At 43.7% G+C, this 22,792-nt stretch overlaps 1 protein-coding gene across 6 annotated transcripts in view; it reads left to right on the top strand.

Annotated features, from left to right (window-relative positions):
• The window catches only part of CLSTN1 (calsyntenin 1), a 76,444-nt gene that overhangs the window by 25,699 nt on the left and 27,953 nt on the right, over nt 1–22,792 (top strand). For all 6 annotated transcript variants that reach the window (XM_043922825.1, XM_043922826.1, XM_043922829.1 and 3 more), the window contains exon 2: nt 10,053–10,175. In XM_043922825.1, the coding sequence (XP_043778760.1) occupies nt 10,053–10,175 (123 nt within the window). The remainder of the gene's footprint in view (nt 1–10,052; nt 10,176–22,792) is intronic.

Consider the following 22,792-nt stretch of genomic DNA (forward strand, 5'->3'; position numbering starts at 1 on the left):
AATCTGCCTGCAATGCAGGAGACCCAGGTTTGATGCCTGGGTTGGGAAGATTCCCTGGAGAAGGAAATGGCAACCCACTCTACTGGTTGCCTGGGAAATCCCATGGTCAAAGGAGCCTGGCAGGCTACAGTCCATGGGGTTGCCAAAGAGTCAGACACAACTAAGTGACCAAACAACTGTTTAAAAAATTGAGAGAACTCATGGGTGAAGCAGAAGAGGAATGCTCACTGTTAGGATGCAGAAACAGGTACAGAATCGTTCAACAGCCTGCCCCTAAGTTGCAGCCCAGCCTCTCCTTACACACTCAGAGCCACATGTCCATGACTGTGTTGCTAGTCCTATAATGAGCCATATATTTTTCTACCTTTCTACTTTATATGTGTTTTTAAAACTATTTTAATTGAAGTATAGTTAATTTACAATTTTGTGTTTTAGGGTCAAAACAAAGTGATTCAGTTACACACATATATTTTCAGATTCTATTATAGGTAATTACAAGATATTGAATATAGTGCCCTGTGCTAAATGGTAGGTCCTTGTTGTTTATTTTATATATAGTAGTACGTACCTGTTAATCCCCAAGCTCCTGATTTAACCCCCACTTCCCCTTTGACTTCCCTGATGACTCAGATGGTTAAGAATCTGTTTGTAATGTGGGAGACCCGGGTTCAATCCCTGGATCTGGAAAATCCCCTGGAGAAGGGAATGGCTCCCCACTGCAATATTCTTGCCTGGAGAATTCCATGGACAGAGAAGCCTGATGGGCTACAGTCCATGGGGTTGCAAAGATTCGGACACCACTGAGTGACTGACACTTTGCCCTTTGGCGACCGTGAGTTTGTCTTCTATGTTTGTGAGTCTGTTACTGTTTTATAAATAACATTCATTTGTATAAATCTTTTGGATTCTACACATAAGCGATGTCATATGATATTTGTCTTTTGTCTGATTTACTTCACTTAATACGATAATGTCTAGGTTCATCCATGTTGCTGCAGATGGCATTATTTCTTGCTTTTATGGCTGAGTAATATTCCATTGTGTATATGTAGCACAGCTTTATCCATTTACATAGCCATGGACATTTAGGTTGCTTCCCTGTCTTGGCTGTTGTAAACAGTGCTTCTGTGGACATTGGGGTGCATGTATCTTTTCAAATTATAGTTTTGTCCAGATACTTGCTGAGGGAGTGGGATTGCTGGATCATACAGCAACTTTGTTTTGAGTTCTTAAAGGAACCTTTATATGTATCTTTATTCTGATAAAATACCCTCACTCTGGAGAAATCTGTTGTCTTGTTAGGGCTATTCCTGGGGAAGAGGGTCTCCCCTGGTACTTCCAGTGGGAATACTCAACTTCCTAGAGTTGACCTCAGGTATTCCCAGCTCTCTCACCAGACACAGGGTAGAATGGCACCTCCCTACCCCCGGGAGCTTTCATGGGGCTGTGTGGCTGGTTCTGGCCATGAGTTAGGAGCTGCTTGTGTCCCTTCTGGGCAGAAGGTTCAGCTCCACTGCAGGACCCTCCAGAGCCCTGTCCTTCCTCTCACAGGGGGCGTTGCCACGTTGTTGATGGTGGCTCCTCAGTTATCTTGGCTCCTGCTGACTGATGAAGTTCCTGGTACACCACATAACCCCTTCATTGTAGCCACATCGTCTAGAATGCAGAATGCTGACATGTTTGTGTGCTCCCAGGCATGTGACTTGATTTCCTGAGAGCCCAGCTCCTTGCAATGTGCACATGCATAGTAGGTGTTCAAGGAAGATGTCTTAGAGTAACTGCCAGTCGGTGATGATGGGAAGCCAAGGGGACCTTTGATGTTAAGCTGCTTTGAAGAATCAGGGATGATTTAATTTAAATAATAGTTTATGACTGAGGCAGTATATTTTGATTAGGGGACTATGACTATTTCAGAATATTTAGTATTCTCAATATTTCTGAGAAAAAAATCAGGTGGATATTTTATATTTATATCATTTATGACATCTGTCTGTGCATATCATCTTTAACAACTCCAGGCAAGAATACTGTAATAAGTTGCCATTTCCTTCTCCAGGGGCTCTTCCCCACCCGGGGAGTGAACTTGGGTCTTCTGCATTGCAGGCCAATTCTTTATCAACTGAACTGCCCGGGAAGCTCCCATCTTGAACAAAGGGCCTGCTAACTCAGATTACATCCCCATTCCTTGGTAAAAGCTGGATTTTTTAATCAAAGCCTGTCCCGTGCACAGCCACTTAATTGTGTCCAACTCTTTGCGACCCCATGGACTGTAGCCCACCAGGTTCCTCTGTCCATGGAATTTTCCAGGCAGGAATACTAGAGTGGGTTGCCATTTTCTACTCCAGGGATCTTCCTGACCCAGGGATCAAACCCGCCTCTCCTGAGTCTCCTGCCTTGACAGGTGGATTCTTTACCACTGAGCCATGTTGCCACCTAGTGGCAGTGTTCATTAATTGCAGATTTTTTTGATGAATTGTGGTTAAACATTGAATCTGCAAACAAAACATGTAACATCATCTAGGATTTATGGGAGATGCCTACAGACTCTTACAACTAAGTCACCTGTCATTATATGTTATGATGTCAGTATCTTCCCTATGTGACCAAGCTAGGTGTTCTGGAGTGAGGAGGGTCACACCTCAAACAGTGATTTCTGAAAAACAATAGATTTCTCTTTGTAACCAAAGAAGTCAGAAGGCAATTGTTTGTGGTGCTGGGTTGATGTCAAGGCCACTGCATGCAGGCTTTGAAACCACCTTGACTGGGTCTGTGACTTGTGTGACCTGGATAAGGGGCCATTCTTTTTAGCCCAGAGAGTTGGGATATATTGGGAATGGAAAACCCAAATGAAATTTTGGCCAACCCAATGCTAGGGAGACATAAGTTTTATATGTCAGGTTAACCCTGGAGTTGACTGCTGTATTCTTTGCATTTTAATTTTTCAATTAGTGGCAGTCTCTAATGATTAAAATCTACCACAACCATAAAAACTAGCCATGTCCTAAAATGATAGGTACCTACCCCAGGAGCACCCTACACTTAGAGGTTTGATCAGGCTTCCCAGGTGGCTCAGTGGTAAAGAACCTGCCTGCAGTCTGGGTCAGGAAGATCCCTTGGAGGAGGGTATGGCAACCCAACCCAGTACTCTTGCCTGGAGAATCCCAGGGACAGAGGAGCCTGGCGGGCTGCAGTCCATGGGGTTGCAGAGAGTGGGACACGACTGAAGCCGCTGAACGCACATGCAGAGGCTTGGTTGCTAGCCTTGCTGTTCTGTGATTTTGGTTAATGCCGTGCCATTCAAACTTCAGTTGGCTTTCTTTTTATGATCTAGAATGCAATGAAATGACTTGGGTAAAGACTCTGAATATGATGACCCGCTCCTGGACTTATGGCCAGTAGTCTAATGTCTTTATTTGTGATCTTTTTTTGGATGATGACAGAAACATCAATCACTTGTTTCCATCAATATTTTATAATGCACTTGAATGTGATGAAATATTAAAAATATCATTTATTAAATATTTAAAAGCTCAGTCAGTGGAACTGGCCAAATCTCTTCATTCTACTGCCAGCTTAAGTAGCAATTTAGAAATTTGAGCTATAAAATTAGAATAGTGGGGAAAAATAAAAGAGCTGGGACTATAGCTGTTCAATTATTATTCCCCTTGAACCATTAGCCATTTTCAGCTGCAGGCCTTTCCACTTAGGGTAGCCAGAAATTCATCTCAGATTTTCTGCAGTTTGCTTGGCCTGATATTCTTTTTTACTTTCTTACTAGACCAAGTAAATCCACTCGGTTTAAGTCTCAGGAGTTTTATTGACTCACATATTGGAATAGTGTTCTTCAGTCTTATTTACTGTGCTTGTAACTTTATTAATAAAATCTTAAATGTGAAAACAAATTGGAATTGAATATTGCTTTTAGTAGTACATTGTCAATAGTGAATTGAACTGATAGCCTCAGAGTTTTTTTTCCTTTTAGTGTTTATTTATTTGGTTGAGCTGGGTCTTAGTTGCAGCATGCAGGATCTAGTTCCTTGACCAGGGATCGAACCCAGGTCCCCTACATTGGGAGCGTGGAGTCTAAGCCACTGGGCCACCAGGGAAGTTCCTAGCCTTCTGTGTTTTAAAATGAGGGATTAGTGACAAACAGCGGAGGTTTTGGGAGTACTTTCTTTCTTTCTTTTTTTTTTTTTTATTTTTTTTAAAATTTTTTTATTAGTTGGAGGCTAATTACTTCACAACATTTCAGTGGGTTTTGTCATACATTGACATGAATCAGCCATAGATTTACACTTACTTTCTTTAAAATGGCCTGTTTATCTTGTCTGTCTTAGATCTGTAACTCCAGCTGGTGTTCCAGCCTATCTTGTAGGACACTTTAACAAGACCTGGAGAGGACGAGGAGTTTCAGCAGTTAGATAAAGCATTCAACCTGGTTGCAAAGTGAGGCTCTTTTCTGTGCTCTGTGGAACCCTCTCCTCTCAAAGGCTGCAACCAACTGTGGGACCCATGCAGAGCACCAAGCCACTTAACTCACCACTGTCCTGGGAGTTACTTCTTGTTTTTTCTTTTAACTTTTATTTTATATTTCAGTAGAGCTTGTTAACAATGTTGTGATAGTTTCAGGTGAACAGCCAAGCCACTCAACCATACATATGCCTGTATCCATTCGCCTCCCAGACTCCCCTCCCATCCAGGCTGCCACATACCATTGAACAGAGTTCCCTGTGCTGTACAGTAGGTCCTTGTTGGTTATCCATTTAAAATATAGCAGTGCGTACATGTCCATCCCAAACTCCCTAACTATCCCTTCCTCCCACCCTTCCCCTGGGGGGGCATTTCTGGAGGAGAAGGGGAGGTTTTACCACAACCAGCTGAGCTGTGTTCTTTACTAGGTCTCTTGTTCCAGGAGGAGGGGACATTTTCCAGAGGCACTGTAAGTTTTCGGTCTTTGTGGTCTAGGTTTGCTTTCGTATTATTAACAGTTCCCTTCATAATCTAGTGAGAACTTACCTGTCGAGGCAGATCCCTCAATATTTTGACTTCTCCAAAATTCTTGTCTCCTTTTCCTGGAACATCCAACTGCCAGAAACAAAAAATAAACATCTTCCCAATATCTAAAACACCAGTACATTTTTTTTTTCAGTTCTCTGCATGAAAACTTTATTCTCTATGAGAGAATTTGTAAACCAGGGCACTGACTGTGTTTGTACTGTCCATGGGTATGTTCTTACTCACTTACTAGATAGTTCCTGAGGAATGAGATCCTAATTCCCGGGAATAAGTAGAGAAAAAGGGTCACGCCCTCCCAGAAACCCTGGTTTTGTGTGTGTATGTTTGCAGGAGAAGTAACAACTCAGCCCCTTATGGCATCTCCCAAGTGCCTGACCCCGTCCTGACCATTTTACATGGGATGGGTTAGATCACATGGGAACCTCAGAGGTGGGTGCTGTTGCTGTTCCCATTTTACAGATGAGGAAACTGAGGCCCAGGGAAGCCAGGTAGCCTACCCCAGGTCCCAGGCTGACTGCTCATGGTTAGGAGGAGTAGCAGAGGAAAGAGGAAGTGGGACTGGGGGGCAGAGCAGTGGGTTCTGTCTTAATTGGAGGGGGGAAACTCTTTTATTGTTTTTTGTTTTTTTAATTTGGCTGCCCCCAGTCTTAGTTTTGGCATTCCCTGTCTTCAGTCTTTGTTATGGGAATTCTTTAGTTCCAGCACGCAGTCTCTTTGGCGCTGAAGGAGGGAACGCTTCAACAGAGGCCTGAGGCAAGAGACCTTGTCAGGGCATCCGAGAGGTCAAAGCTGTTTTAATTATATTAAGACATCACTTGCTTTTTCCTCATTTTTTCATGAATGCACATTGGAGTTTCCTAGAGCTGCATGAGGAATCGTAATGCAGCCTATTGGCTGCAGGAGTGGCAGTGAGAACCCAGCTTTCTTCTGCTATGCTGGGCCGTGAAAGGATTTGCAGAATGTAAAGCATTGCCAATCTTCCTAGTAAACTCTATTTTAAAATATATATTTATTTTCATTAACATATTATGTTAATTCACAATGGGTTTGTTTTTGAAAATGAATTAATAATAAACATCAGTACTAATGCTTTTCTTTGGTTTTAACTTTCAGCACTGATTATTATTACCGATAGATAGACAGGCCCTCTTAAGGCAGAGTTGTTCGGGTTTCTCAGGACCTTTGGTGTAGATGGGTTCTGAGAGCTCAGGCTCTGAGCCACCCCCAAGTTCACAGCGGTACCCCAGCCGCTGTGGGACGAGTCCGTGCAAGAGATAGGGAGGAGGCCATTACTTGGCCTTTGTAATAGGTCTCAGTGGACAGCAGAGGGGATAAGAAATGGCTACATCTGAGTTTATTTTGTGGGTGTGGAATGTTTTTTTTTAATGTGGTAAAATACCCATAACATAAAATTTTCCGTCTTCACCATTTTTAAGTGTTGGAGTCAGTGGTATTGGGTTCATTCATTCATACTGTTGTGCAATCAACTGCTGGAACTCTTTCCATCTTGCAAAACCGAAACCTTCTATACCCTTTAGCCAGCTCCCTGTTGGTCTGGGTTTGCTTTGAAAGTGAAGACAGGGAAGTTGCTGTTGGTTTGGGTGCAGCCTGTATAAAATGTCGGGTGGAGGCGTCATTAAGGAGAGATCGGGTCGCTCATCTTCCCCCTCACAGACACAGGCCTGCTCCTTTGGAATTTCACATGTGAGCACTCTGCTTCTTCAGTAGGTCACATGGGAGTTAGTGCAGGTGGGGCTCAGGTGCTTCTGATCATCACTGTCTCCCCTCGTCCCATCATCATTAAAGCAAAGAAAAGTAGGACTACATCATGGTCACACAGCACGAAAGACAGTTAAACATTTAAATTTAGTTTCAGTCACTTCTGGTTGACTGCCTGAAGAGAATCTGGGTAGTTCATTCAAGAAATAGGCCCCAACTATGTGGAAATAAAGTTTCATAACCAGTGAATCCTAAATGGTCAACCCTGAATATTCATTGGAAGGACCGATGCTGAAGCTGACGCTCCAGTACTTTGGCCCACCTGATGTGAAGAGCCGACTCACTAGCAAAGACCCTGATGCTGGGAAAGATTGAAAGCAGGAGGAGAAGGGGATGACAGAGGATGAGATGGTTGGATGGCATCACTGAACTCAGTTCAGTTGCTCAGTTGTTCAGTTCAGTTGCTAAGTCGTGTCCAACTCTTTGCGACCCCATGGACTGCAGCACGCCAGGCTTCCCTGTCCATCACCACCTCCCAGAGATTGTTCAAACTCATGTCCATTGAGTCAGTGATGCCATCCAACCATCTCATTCTCTGTTGTCCCCTTCTCTTCCCACCTTCAATCTTTCCCAGCATCAGGGCCTTTTCCAGTGAGTCAGTTCTTCTCATCAGGTGGCCAAAGTATTGGAGTTTCAGCTTCAGCATCAGTCCTTCCAATGAATATTCAGAACTAATTTCTTTTTGGATTGACTGGTTTGATATTCTTACAGTCCAAGGGACTCTCGAGTCTTCTCCAATACTATGGTTCAAAAGCATAAATTCTTCAATGCTCAGCTTTCTTTGTAGTCCCAACTCTCACATTCACACATGACTTCTGGAAAAACTGTAGCTTTGACTAGATGGACCTTTGTTGGCAAAGTAATTAATGTCTCTGCTTTTTAATATGCTGTCTAGGTTGGTCATAGCTTTTCTTCCAAGGAGCAAGCATCTTTTAATTTCGTGGCTGCACTCACCATCTCCAGTGATTTTAGAGCCCCCCCAAAAATAAAGTCTCTCACTGTTTCCATTGTTCCCCCATCACTGATTCAATGGACATGAATTTGAGATAGTGAAGAACAGGGAAGCCTGGCAGGCTGCGGTCCACGGGGTGGCAAAGAGTCAGACGTGACTTAGTGACCGAACAACAACAACATTCCTTTTAATCAGATCAGCTTCATGAGTCATTCCATGGTTAATCTATATCCTGAGGTTATAATGTGAATACTCAGAAAGTGAAAATAAGAGGAAAATGGAAAGGTTCCAACTGTGAGAGGAGCTCAAAATAGGCTGGTGGAGAGAGGAACCCAGGGAGGGGCTTTCCTCAACCACAGGAAAGTCTCAGCACAGACCCTCTGGGGGCCACAGCTGGGGAAAAATGAAATGGACAGAAACCACAAATACATTTTCTCAGGTCAGCAGGCTGTCAGAGAAGATGTTCTTACCCTAAACACGAAAGGAGCAGTGCTAGTACCCAATTGAGAAGGAAAAACGTCACTTCTCCAGTTGTCCACCCCAGCCCTGTGGGTTGTTGGGGATGGGGGTCCCGGCTTCACTGAAGAGGAAATTGAGGACTTCCCTGGTGGTGCAGTGGATGAGAATCCACCTACCAATGCAGAGGACATGGGTTTGATCCTTGGTCTAGGAAGATGCTAGCAACTCAGCTCGTGTGCCACAACTGCTGAGCCGTTGTGCTGCACGTACTGAAGCTCTTGTGCCTAGAGCTGGTGCTCTGCCTGCAGCAAGAGAAGCCAGTAAGTTCGAGTGCCACAACTAGAGAAAGTCCACGTGGAGCAATGAAGACCCAGGGCCACCAAAAGTAAATGTTTTAAAAAGGAAATTGAGATCAGGAAATCAGTTACGTGTTCCAGGTCACACAGCACATTATAGAGGGGTGCTGGACTCTGGGTCCAGGCCATCCTGATCCCAGAGCAGATTATTATTAGTATTTTTTAAAGCAGGTTTTTCTTGATCACTGTTTTCAGTCAGATTTTTCAGGAATTTTGCATATCATTTTCTTTTAATTCATTATATTTGTAATTTTATATTCATAAATCTTGTTTCACCCATTTGCTTTACATTTCTTTTTGTAATGCTAATTTTAAATAATACCGTTATTATCATAAAGAAATAACATTTAAAAAATTGAAGTATAGTTGATTTACAGTATTATGTTAGTTTCAGATGTAAGACAGAGTGATTCAGTATATTTATAGATTATATTCCGTTTAAAGTTATTTTCAAATAAGGGCTATGTTTTTCTGTGCTGTACAGTCTACCCTTGTTGCTTATGTATTTTATATGTAGTGGTTTGTATCTCTTTAAAAAAAGTTGTGGTTTTGGAGGTATAGTTGATTTATAATGTGTTTCTGGTATACAGCAAAGTGATTCTGTCTTTAAAAATATATGTATATATTTAAGAATATACTCTTAAATGTGGGCTTCCTTGGTGGCTCAGATGGTAAAGAATCTGCCTGACTTAGCACTCATGCAATTTGGGAGACCCGAGTTTAATCCCTAGGTCGGGAAGATCCCCTGGAGAAGGGAATGGCTACCCATTCCAGTATTCTTGTCTGAAGAATTCCATGGACAGAGGAGCCTGGTGGGTTGCTGTCTTTGGGGTCTTATATATACGTTCTCTCTCTCTCATATACACATACACATTATCTTTATTCTTTATATCTTTATCATATCTGTATATTCTTTTTCATATTCTTTTCCATCACTGATTCAGTAGACAGGAATTTGAGCAAATTTCAGGAGATAGTGAAGGACAGGAAAGCTTGGTGGGCTAATATAGTTCATGGGGTTGCATGACTTAGCAACTGATCAACAAACCCATGGTTTATTATAAGATTTTGAGTACAGTTCCCTGTGCTATACAGTAGGGCCTTGTTGTTTAGTTTATATCTTTTAATCCAAGAAATAACATTTTTATTTGTAACTCTTCTAGGATCGGCTGAAAACAGGTGGTATGAGTTGGTCTGTCATACTGTCCATATAACCATCAATCTTTTTTCTTTCAGTTTCTAGAGCAGTTCATTTCTTACTTTTGGTTGCTTCGGGGGTTGGCCTCAGATAATTTCTGCATTTCTTTAGGAGTTCATCCCACTTGGGTCTTGTTACCAGACTGGGCCACAAAAAATAGCAGCTGGCCTTTCAGACTCATGAGGGTTTTTTGTTAATGATAACGGATGTATATTTTCAAAAGCCGTGGCGTTGAAAATAACGATTCTAACCTGGCCTATGTCCTTTCTCCTCCTCCTGTTTTTAAACACAGTCAACAAGCACAAGCCGTGGCTGGAGCCCACGTATCATGGCTTAGTTACGGAGAGCGACAGCACCGTGCTCCTCGACCCCCCTCTCATCGCCCTGGACAAAGACGCTCCTCTGCGCTTTGCAGGTACCAGCCTGTCCTTGTTCACTCCCTGTCGTGAGTCTGGGAAGCATTTCACGTGTCCCGTTTGGGTTGTTTCTGAGCCTTTCTGAGAATGTCTTGATAGCTAAGGGTTGTGTGTGGCCCCCACGTACCACAGGGGTACCTGACTGCCCTTGCAAAGCCTGTACTTGTTGAAAGGCAAAACATTTAATTGCCTCACTGTGTTCCTTGTCTTGGTGTAACCAGCGAGAGAGGATCCAGACCAGTGCGTCTCAAGCTTTTGTGTCTGTGCAGAGCACAGGATCGTGCTTAGAATGCAGGCTTGGATGCAGTGGTTCTGGGGGCACCTGCAGCCTTGCCTTCCTAACCTATTTCCTGGTGCTCCTGGTCTCTGAGCCACAAGGATCTGGGGCAGCGGTCCCTAAGCCTTTTGCACCAGGGACCAGGTTCCATGGAAGACAATTTTTCCACGGACTGTGGCAGGAGGTAAGGGATGGTTTGGGGATGATTCAAGCACATTATGTTTATAGAACACTGTATTTTTATCATTACATCGGCTCCACCTTAGATCTTCAGGCTTCAGAGTCCAGAAGTTGGGGGCCCCTGATATAAGTGATTACAGCTCAAGATTTTCCTTGCACCACCTGGGTTTCAGTTACCTGAAGAGACTTGGTTGAGAATATTGAGCAGTCTTTTGTAAGTGATTTCATTTGGCTTAGATGTCACTTTCAGTAAATCTTTAGCTTGAGTTACTTTATAAGATTGTAAGCTCAGTGTTCACTGGGACAGATCGAGGGTTGCTGTGAAGTTCTGCTGCCTCGATGGCTTCCAGCAGCACTTTGCAAATCAGAACTGTTCCTGCTTTACGTCAAGGCCGTGGTCATGTCCTTAACAGGCAGAGAGGAGCAGGCTGCTTCTCCCTTTCTTTGCCTCAGCGTCAAAAGGGACATTGTGAAGTTAATTTTTAAAGAGTGGTTTTTGCCTGTTGTTTTTCCAGAACAAAATTTGTTTGTTGTGTTTGCCTCGAAACAAATGAGAAAAATTCAGTTAGCTCATATAGATCATTCCATACATTGAATTTACTACGGTAAATGGGGGACATGAATGCAAGGGTGTCTCTGAAGAGCTGTTTAAAAGCTGAATTTCTCTGCAAATCAAAACCGCAATGAGGTACCATTACACGCCAGTCAGGATGGCTGCTATCCAAAAGTCTACAAGCAATAAATGCTGGAAAGGGTGTGGAGAAAAGGGAACCCTCTTACACTGTTGGTGGGAATGCAAACTAGTACAGCCGCTATGGAAAACAGTGTGGAGATTTCTTAAAAAACTGGAAATAGACCTGCCATATGACCCAGCAATCCCACTTCTGGGCATACACACTGAGGAAACCAGATCTGAAAGAGACACGTGCACCCCAATGTTCATCGCAGCACTGTTTATAATAGCCAGGACATGGAAGCAACCTAGATGCCCATCAGCAGATGAATGGATAAGGAAGCTGTGGTACATATACACCATGGAATATTACTCAGCCATTAAAAAGAATTCATTTGAATCAGTCCTAATGAGATGGATGAAACTGGAGCCCCTTATACAGAGTGAAGTAAGCCAGAAAGATAAAGAACATTACAGCATACTAACACATATATATGGAATTTAGAAAGATGGTAGCGATAACCCTATATGCAAAACAGAAAAAGAGACACAGAAATACAGAACAGACTTTTGAACTCTGTGGGAGAATGTGAGGGTGGGATATTTCAAAAGAACAGCATGTATACTGTCTATGGTGAAACAGATCACCAGCCCAGGTGGGATGCATGAGACAAGTGCTCGGGCCTGGTGCACTGGGAAGACCCAGAGGAATCGGGTGGAGAGGGAGGTGGGAGGGGGGATCGGGATGGGGAATATGTGTAAATCTATGGCTGATTCATATCAATGTATGACAAAACCCACTGAAATGTTGTGAAGTAATTAGCCTCCAACTAATAAAAAATAAAAAAAAAATTAAATAAATAAAAGCTTAATTTCTCTTCTTTCTGTTCAAGTGCCACATCCCATTTCCAGGGGAGTAACCTGAGAAGCAGCTTGTGCTATTGAGTCAGTGGTAGAGACAGACCTTCTTGATTAGTTTTACTTGTTTATTGGTTTTTAGAGAGAAATCCAATTAGATGTGTGGTAGGGGAAGTGCTCTGTGTTAGGAAGACACACACAGTCTCTTTCTGGTAGCCAAGGTGATTTTTTTTTTTTTGGTTGGTCCCCCCTCCTCTGATTTAAAATCATTTTTAGCATTGCCTATGGTTTCCTCTGTGCATCACTAAATTTTTGAGTATTTGCATAGACATATTTACACACACTTTGCATGCAACACCTTTGTTTATTATATACAGTTCCTCCTTGCGGGTGTGACGTTTCAGGGCCTTGTCAGTAACCTTACTAGGGTCATCTAGCTTATGTTCCTGAGGGTACTTGCATGTCTCTGACATCTGATTCATTTCAAGAAGCAATTGCAGTCAGGAGTTCTGGCATCTACTCCCCCAGACCTCTCTTTACCAATTCTCAGCTGTGCCCAGTCCTGTTGTTGGTGGAGCTCTGTCCCGTTATATCACTCATGGTGCATAACCCTTATAAAGCATTCAGTGTCCCGGGCACTGTTGTAAGTACTGTACAAATATGCATTTGTGTTTAATCCTCAAGCCTTTTGAGGTAAGTATACTTCTTGTCACCCCTTTTTAAAGAGAGGAAGCTGAAGTACAGGGCTGCTAACTTACCAGCTCTGGGTCACACGGCTTAGATGTGTTAGAGGCCAGATTCCAAGTCAGGCAGGATGGCTCTTAACTGTGCTGCTGTGTTAGGCAGCACAGAAAGTTACAGAGAACAGGAAGTAGGGAATGAAATGTACATTGAGTACTAACTTTGAAGTCATTTTATGTGTCACTGTTTTCTTGTTGAATTTAATTTTATTGTGTCATTTATTAAAACTTAATGTATTAAGCAACACCTAGAAAACCTACAAAAATAAGTGTTTTGTGGTTATGTAGGAATAATACAGAAAATATTGCTTTTATTTTTGGTGAAGAAAATCAGTTTTCTATAGTTTGAACGTGAAAGTCGCTCAGTTCTGTCCGACTCTTTGTGACCCCATGGACTATATAGTCCATGGAATTCTCCAGGCCAGAATACTAGAGTGGGTAGCCTTTCCTTTCTCCAGGGGATATAGTTTATTTCAACCTGAATAAAATGTGAATTTTGTTTAAAGTTCAGATACATTATTTTTGGTGGGCTCAAAATAGATTCTTATGGTAAATTCTCTTTTCAAAACTATTTATTACCCTCACAATTGAAGATAGGTTTTTTTGTCTTTATTATTTTTTGGTTTTGGTATATGGGTTTACTACTGGGGGAATAAAAATACCATTTTAATTGTGAAATTATTAAATGTAAGATTTATCTAAGTTTTTAGCTATTACATGCTCTGTGGCCCCTAATATAAGTTGTTAGTATTTGCGTAATTGTCTCTGGCTAAAATGTAAATGAGTATTGCCCAAAAAAAAAAAATCCTTGATGTATAGTCTTGAATGAAATAGTACTTACAAAGTTTTATGTTTTTAGAGATTCTCAGGTATTTTTTATTGATGTGCCAAAGTTATTTATTGGGATTTTTAAAAACTATATGGAGAAGCAGTGTAGAACCAAGTATAGTGGTAACTTGATTGCATTTGCCATAGTGGGCAGAAAAATATTTTCCTTCTGGAGATTTTCAGAGGGGAGCACAGTTGGTCTTACAGTCTTATTTTAAAAATGCAGTTCATTGGAGGAATAAACCTGCCTGACTTCAGACTCTACTACAAAGCCACAGTCATCAAGACAGTATGGTACTGGCACAAAGACAGAAATATAGATCAATGGAACAGAATAGAAAGCCCAGAGATAAATCCACGGACCTATGGACACCTTATCTTTGACAAAGGAGGCAAGGATATACAATGGAAAAAAGACAACCTCTTTAACAAGTGGTGCTGGGATAACTGGTCAACCACTTGTAAAAGAATGAAACTAGAACACTTTCTAACACCATACACAAGAATAAACTCAAAATGGATTAAAGATCTAAATGTAAGACCAGAAACTATAAAACTCCTAGAGGAGAACATAGGCAAAACACTCTCCGACATAAATCACAGCAAGATCCTCTATGACCCACCTCCCAGAATATTGGAAATAAAAGCAAAACTAAACAAATGGGACCTAATGAAACTTAAAAGCTTTTGCACTACAAAGGAAACTATAAGTAAGGTGAAAAGACAGCCCTCAGATTGGGAGAAAATAATAGCAAATGAAGAAACAGACAAAGGATTAATCTCAAAAATATACAGGCAACTCCTGCAGCTCAATTCCAGAAAAATAAATGACCCAATCAAAAAATGGGCCAAAGAACTAAACAGACATTTCTCCAAAGAAGACATACAGATGGCTAACAAACACATGAAAAGATGCTCAACATCACTCATTGTTAGAGAAATGCAAATCAAAACCACAATGAGGTACCATTACTCGCCAGTCAGGATGGCTGCTATCCAAAAGTCTACAAGCAATAAATGCTGGAGAGGGTGTGGAGAAAAGGGAACCCTCTTACATTGTTGGTGGGAATGCAAACTAGTACAGCCGCTATGGAAAACAGTGTGGAGATTCCTTAAAAAACTGGAAATAGAACTGCCATATGACCCAGCAATCCCACTTCTGGGCATACACACTGAGGAAACCAGATCTGAAAGAGACACGTGCACCCCAATGTTCATCGCAGCACTGTTTATAATAGCCAGGACATGGAATCAACCTAGATGCTCATCAGCAGATGAGTGGATAAGGAAGCTGTGGTACATATACACCATGGAATATTACTCAGCCATTAAAAAGAATTCATTTGAATCAGTCCTAATGAGATGGATGAAACTGGAGCCCCTTATACAGAGTGAAGTAAGCCAGAAAGATAAAGAACATTACAGCATACTAACACATATATATGGAATTTAGAAAGATGGTAACGATAACCCTATATGCAAAACAGAAAAAGAGACACAGAAATACAGAACAGACTTTTGAACTCTGTGGGAGAATGTGAGGGTGGGATATTTCAAAAGAACAGCATGTATACTATCTATGGTGAAACAGATCACCAGCCCAGGTGGGATGCATGAGACAAGTGCTCGGCCTGGTGCACTGGGAAGACCCAGAGGAATCGGGTGGAGAGGGAGGTGGGAGGGGGGATCGGGATGGGGAATACGTGTAAATCTATGGCTGATTCATATCAATGTATGACCAAAAATAAATAAATAAATAAATAAAAATTTAAAAAAAAGAAAAAAAAGAAAATATATCAATAAAAAAAAATGCAGTTCATATACCATAATGTATACAGTTTTTAAAGTATACAGTTCACTGGTTTTTAGTGTGTTCATAAGATTGTTCTACCATCAGCCACTATCTAATTCTACAACATTTCATCTCCCAAAAAGAAGCCCTTGCCTCTGTTAGCAGTCACTCCCCTTGGCAGCCGCTAGTCTATTACGTGTCTTTGGATTTGCCTGTATTCTGGATATTTCACACAAGAACAACAGGTGGCTTTTTGTGACTAGCGTCTTTCACTTAGCATGATGATCTGGGGGTTCACCCACGTTGTGGCATGTCCCTTGTTCCTTATTATTGCCAAATAATATTTCAGTGTATGGATGGACCACATTTTGTTTATTCATCCATCGGTAATGGGCATCAGAATCGTTTGCACTTTGTGGCCACTGTGAGTAGTGATACTGTGAACATCCGTGTACAAGTCTCTGTGTGGATGTTCAGTGCTCTCGATTATACACCCAGGGGTGGAAATGGTGCTCATCTACTCTTCCTGAAGCATAGTCCTCTTCCTACCGAAGTGAGTAGCTGCACAACCCAGGGAAGGGACCTCCTCTCTCCCTCCCTCTTCTGTTACCATGATTCCCATCCAATTCCCATCCAGCTGCTACGCAGAACACTGCCCCCACCGGGCTGTAGCAGACAGGTGCATAAGGAACACAAATCCTGGAGCCTATTGCTTGAATCCTGGATGTGAGACTCGTTGGCTGTGTGGCTTTGGGCAAATTACTTAACATCTCTGAGCCTCAGTCTCATCATTGGTAACATGAAGATAATATCATATACCTTATAGGGTTTGGAGAATATTAGCTTATTTATTTATAAATATGAAGAGCTTAAAACAATGCCTGGTATGTAATAAGTGCTATTTTCAGTGTTCGCTGCTGCTGTTGGGAATCTTTGAAAAAAAGCTTTTTTTCACATAACATTACATGAGAACTGTTTTCCATCTTTCTCTAGTAGTCTTAGTAGTATTCCATTTTCTCACTGACTTTCTTAAATGGGTAGAGCAGAGGACAGGTCTGGAGCCTTATCTTGATCTTAGGTTGCAGTTGGTGGTGACGTTGAGTTTAATTTAGCGTCACGATGGTGGTGGCAGGAACCGCAGCTGACATTCATTGAGCTCCCTTCAGTGTGGCACAGGGTGTTCTCTGGCTCTGCATGGTTCCTTTGATTCCTTCCAGCAGTCTCATGTGGTAGAGACTGTCATGCCCCCATTTTCCAGATGAGGAAACAGAGGCTTAGAGCACATCTGTCAGCGGCATGACTACCAGGTTCTCCGTGTGATCCCTGGTCCCGTAACAAGCCCCCGGGACTAGTTGGTGTTTGGGTTTTTGTTTAGATTTGTTTTATTTTTAATTTTTGGTCATGCTTCACAGAATGCAGGATCTTAGTTCCCTGACCAGGGATAGAACCTGTGCCTCCTGAAGTGGAAGCACACAGTCTTAATCCCTGGACCACCAGAGAAGTCCCTGGGACTAGTCAATGATCTGTAAATTCTGATAGAAGGACCGAATGAGTTTGCCTGAGATCACACAGCCCACAAATGACAGCTCAGCCTTTGAACCAGGCAGCCTGACCCCATTGTGATTCTTAGCTTCACCAGGTCGGCTCTCACGACACTGACTTTATGACATGGTGAACATTCTGGTCCACGGTCTTGATCCCATCACAGGGCCTGTGTGTGGGTAACCGCCAGAGATGACTTGTCTAAGCTCCTAAATACCCGTGAAATGTGGGAAGCCTGGTCACTGAAGTGTGTTGTAATTTGTCACTCATCAGACGATCATGTGAAATACACAGTTTGGCCCACATTGTTTTCTTGGGGTAAGATTAGGCAAGTAAAGTCTTGGTTATTGGTCAAGCATTTTAGAAAATGAAAACCACGCCATTCAGTTCAGCCCCTTTTCTTTAATCTGCTAAAAGCCCAAGTAGAGTTGGGGATAAAACATGTAGTGTGCATTGCATGTATTTAATGGGCAGTTACAGGCTGGAGCCACTTTATCAGCCACATTCTTACTGTTTTTACGGTGACATCTTTGACCCCAGTGAGTTGCCTGAATTGGGAGCTGAGCACTTCTGTGTGCATGCATAGTTGTGTCCAACTCTTTGTGATCCCATAGACTGTAGCCCACCAGGCTCCTCTGTCCGTGGGATTTCTCAGGTAAGAATACTGAAGTGGGTTGCCATTTCCTCCTCCAGGGGATCTTCCCAACCCAGAGATCCAACCTGAATTTTTTGCATTTCCTGCATTGACCAGTGGATTCTTTACACCCTGCCACCTAGGAAGCCCTGCATCCACTCTTCCCTCACCTTTTTTGAAGCTCTTCCCCTTCATACGTGGTTACAGAAGCATTCTTTTTCCTGCCTTCCTAGTCTGAGTACAGATATTTTATAAGATTAAACAATAATGAATGGAGTCCAAAAGAAATTTCAGGGCAAAGAACAGGAGCTTTACTTTTGTTGACATTTAATTAGAACTGGCTCACATCTGTGCTACTTTTCTCCATATTCTGTGTAATTCTCATGACTCACATGCCCTGAGGGTGGCCCATGGGCTTCACCATCACACACCTCCACCCAGTTTTGCTTTGTCAGCACATGCAGCTGGGCTGGGACTATGTTTGCAACCGTGAGTTGGATATATTAGGTTAAGCCACATGAAAATGCCATTTTTGTCTGAAAATGTCAAAATATGTGAAAAATCGGAATGTCAGAAACCTGTGTAACTCAGCCTAGTGCAAGGCAGTAATCGGTTGAGTAGCAGTTTTAAATAAACAAGGAATGGTTTGAGATCAATAATCATTAAATATTAGGTAGCTTTGCTAGGCCTCCCAGAGAATGCAAAAAAGCATTTTTCAGATCACTGATCTTCTAGGTGGGAAGGTGAGACCAGCATCGTCCAAGAGTTAAGCAGGGGTGCCTGGACATCTGTGGGTCATTGTCAAGTGAGAGAGGCAGCACTGGGTGGACTAGAGTTCATGAAAAGATAAGGACGTGATTTCCGAAGGCAGAGTTGAGCTCCTGCCAAGGATGGGAAGGATGTACATGGTTGGGCAGTGATGGGCAGTGGGGAGGATGGAACAGAGGTGGGAGCTGGCAGGGGTCCCAAAGAGGTGGGTTAAGAGTCAGCCCGTTTGGTGTGTCGGAGGAGCAGAGGGTTGGAAATGAGCCCAGAGCTGCATGGTTTCTGTTGCCAGGCTGAGTAGACAGGATGTCACCTCGCCCGTGGTTTCTAGTACTGCATCCAGATCGTCCTGGGGCACATCCGTCAGGTTCCCCTGTCTGCTCTTGCCCAGTTGAGTCTGTACTTGTAGGAGCACAGCTTAGAAATTTATAACCAGCTGGTGAGGTTCGGAAACCACCGATGGGCCAATCTCTCAAGTACGGATTGCAGCCTGTCAGCATTGGAGCCTCCTGGCAGCACTTGTTAGAAATGCAGATGACAGGGCTTTGCCCCAGAGCTGCTGAATCTGACTTTCTGGGAAGGGGGCTTGGCAAAGGACGCGTTCAGCAAGTTTCTGGGGCAGTTTCTGGCGCACTGGAATGTGAGAGCCACCACAGTCGTCTGGGGAAGGCATCGCCCTCGGCTTGCTGTGCCTGGGCCATCAGGGCCTAACCCTTGGGCGTGTGCTCTTCGTTACTGTACATCTGAGGTACCTCAAAAAACTGTTTTGATTAGAGCCACACGTGGGCTGGTTCCAGAAACTAGCCTGGACCAGTAAGCAAGGAATTCAAAAGTCGCCATAAGTAAGAGTCAGCCGGATATCTAGCTGGTGGGCAAGGGTACCAAGGCCAGGGAGAGAGAAGTGGGTCAGGGAGGAGATGTGGATTAGCAGGGACGTTGCAGTGGACACTTGCTGCTCAGAAAATGTCAGTTTTCCTTCAGCAGCCCCTGGTCTCCTTCCGTTGGGTCCAGGTTGGTAGGTCTGCAATCTGTTACCCTGCTTCCCCAGCCAAGCACAGGCATGACCCAGGCCAGGCCGACAGACGCTCTCACGGGATGTGAATGTCCAGCAGAGGGACAGGTACTGATACCAGCTGTGGGCATGGCCCTTCTGTCCAGGCCTTCTTGCTGTGGAACTGTGGGGCTCCTCTTCGCTGGTCTCGAGCCGCCTTGGTTTCTGACCGTCTCCAAGTCCCTGTCTCTGGCTTGCAGTCAATTCTATGAGCTCCCGATGGCTCTTCAGTGAAGGCCCTGTTGCTGAGTTGGCTGGAGTGGATTTCTGTCGCACCAGAGAACCGGAAGTATCCGAGCCGGTGCTGGTGACCTCCACTGGGGCTGCAGCAGGAGGGCAGGACAGCGCCAGACCTGGAGGGGCTGCAGGAAGAGCTCCAGAGACACCCTCTCTTGTCTGGGGAAGAGCTTGAACTAAGATTTGGAAGAAGACTGAGAAAGAATGCAGGCCAACTGGAAGCCAAAAGGACCGATGCAGAAAGTGAGGGCTCAGCACTGTCAGATGAGAACTGGACACGGCCAGAGAGAGAGAAGTGAGAGCTCGGCTCTGCTGGGTTCATCCATTGTTATATCTTTCTGTTTTGCTTTTTAAAAATTCTTTACTATAGTTCCTTTTGATTATTTTAGACGTTCTTAGGGGAATGAAGAGTGGAGAGAGACGGGAGGTTTTGTCCATTCCGAGGCCAGCAGGGCTAGAGGGGTCGGTTGTCCAGGGACCCCAGTAGGGGATTTCAGACGTGATGAGAGCAGAGCTGTAGGTTTACCTAGCAGAGCAGTGGTTGCTCAGTCGTGTCCCACTCTTTGCAGCTTCATGGACTGTAGCCCATCAGGTTCCTCCTCTGTCCGTGGAATTTTCCAGGCAAGAATAGTGGAGCGGGTTGGCATTTCCTTCTCCAGGGGATCTTCCTAACCTGGGGATCGAACCCACATCTCTTACGTCTCCTGCATTCATTGGCAAGTGGATTCTTTACCACTCACACCACCTGGGAGGCCCAGAGCAATAGTACATGGTCTGGATTGAGTGGGAAGGAACAGGGCAGAAAGGAAGTAGATAGAATACAAGAGCTGATTTTGAGATGTCCTTCTTTGGCAAGGCTGAGAGATGCCTAAGTCTGTCCTCTCCTCCCAGCCTGGTAGCATGAAGCGGGCAGTTTATAGCTTCTAGCAGACAGCTCCATTCCTCCTCGTGGTCCCATGGTCCGAAGTAGGCTCAAGGACAGTGCTTGACTGAGTGTCTTTATTTTTTTTTAAGCTGTGCCAGCTCTTGGCTGTGGGAGGTGGGATCTTGGTTACAGGAGGTGGGATCTTGGTTGCAGCATGTGAGATCTACTTCTCTGACCAGGGATGGAACCCAGGCTCCCTGCACTGTGAGTGCAGAGTCTCAGCCAGTAGACCACCAGGGACGTCCCTGGTGATTGTCTTTGAACTTTTACTCAGCATTGCACTGTGTAGGCAGCATCACCCAGGTCAGAGGCTTCATCTGAGCTTTTAAACCTCACTTCCCTATGCAGTGGCCTTGTTGGGAAAGCCTTGTCACTCACTGTGAGTGATGTAGGATGCCTCACCGTTTTCTCTTTAGAACAGCAGACTCCCAAGTCAAAAAAAAAAAAACAAAAAATGAGATGTTATTATACCACTGAATTAAAGCTGGGCAACTTGACATGTCTTAATATATATCCCACTCTATTAGTTACACCCCAAAAGTGCAAACATAGTCAAGCTAATTACCACATTCTGGAAAACAGTTGGACACAGCTGGTACCCAGCAGTTTCTGCTCATGGTGTATTAAAGAGCAGTGATCAGCCAGTCTTTCTCTAAAAGGCTGGCAGTGAGGATTTGAGCGTTTGCAGTCCATGGGGGGATGGTCTCTTTGGCAGTGACCCAGCTGTACCACTGTGGGGGAGAGGCAGGGGAAAGAAGCCCGAGACAAGACATTAGCAGGTCTATGTTTTATGCGTCCTGATAAAACATTGCTTATGGACACTGACATTTGAATTTCCTATCATTATCTTGTGTCATGAAATAACACACAGAAACCATCTTCAGCTCGCAGGCCACTCAGAAGTACGCACTGGCTGGACTTGGCCTGCTGGTTTGCCTGCCCCCTGCTCTGAGCAGCGCTGTCCAGTAGAGCTTGCAGTGTGATGGAATGTTCATGTCTACATCTCTATTGAATAGTTGGTATTCATGTGTGGCTCTTGAGCACTTGAAATGCAGCCAGTGCAACTGAGGAACTGAGTTTTTATTATTATGCACTTAAAAAATTTTTTTAAATTATTATTATTTTAATAAATAAAAAGTATTCATTTATTTGGCTGTGCTGGGTCTTCATAGCTCCTCAGGCTTTTCTCTAGTTGTAGCGAGCTAGGACTACTCTCTAGCTGTGGTGTATGGCTTTCTCATTGCCGGGGACTCCTCTTGTTTCAGAGCGTGGGCTGTGAGGTACGCAGGCTTCAGTGGTTGTGGTTTCTGGGCTCTGCACAGGCTCAGTAGTTGTGGCTCCTGGGCTAGGTTGCTCCGAGGCATGTGAGGTCTTCCTGGTTCGGGGATTGAACCAGCGTCTCCTGCGCTCGCAGGCAGATTCTTATCCATTGAGCTACCAGGGAAGCCCAGTATTATGCACTTTTAATATGAATTTCAGTTCAATTTTAAGCAGCCCCGCGTGGCTAGTGGCTTGAGCCTTGTTCACACAGCAGAGCACTGGAATTCTAGTGTGTTCACACAATGGGAAATCATTACAGCGACAACCAGTGTTTGTGGAGGGCTTTCTTTATGCTGGGCAATGTTTTAAGCCCTTAGGTTTTAACTCACTAGCTTCTAACTGTGTGTGCTAGTGAGAGTGAATGAACTCTGTAACTGCAGGTGCCAGCAAAGATAAATACATTTCAGATGCACACGGCTGGAAAAGGTGGAGTGAAAAATCAAGGCACAAGAATCGCGCGTCACAAACACAATGAAACAATACTGTTCAGGGATATACATTAAGAAAAAAAGGAAACTGAGGCTGGGTAACCTTCTGGTTTCTCCGGCGAGGTCTCACTGAGTCTGGGGCAAGGTACCTCTGACCCCCTCGTTTCTGCTCTCTAGTGGGTCTTAGGGGGAGGTGAGCAGGATTTATACTGACTCGGAAGAACAGGTGTTTCAGGAAGTGAAAACCATGATCACGGTAGCATCGCTACAGTTAGCACTGAATCTGGTTTCAGTTCACATTTAAGCAGATGTTCCATGAGAAAAGGTCTCTGTATGGATATGGGTTACCTTGGTTGGGTTCCTTAG

This window comes from Cervus elaphus, chromosome 14, assembly GCF_910594005.1.
Source record: "Cervus elaphus chromosome 14, mCerEla1.1, whole genome shotgun sequence".
NCBI lineage: Eukaryota > Metazoa > Chordata > Mammalia > Artiodactyla > Cervidae > Cervus > Cervus elaphus.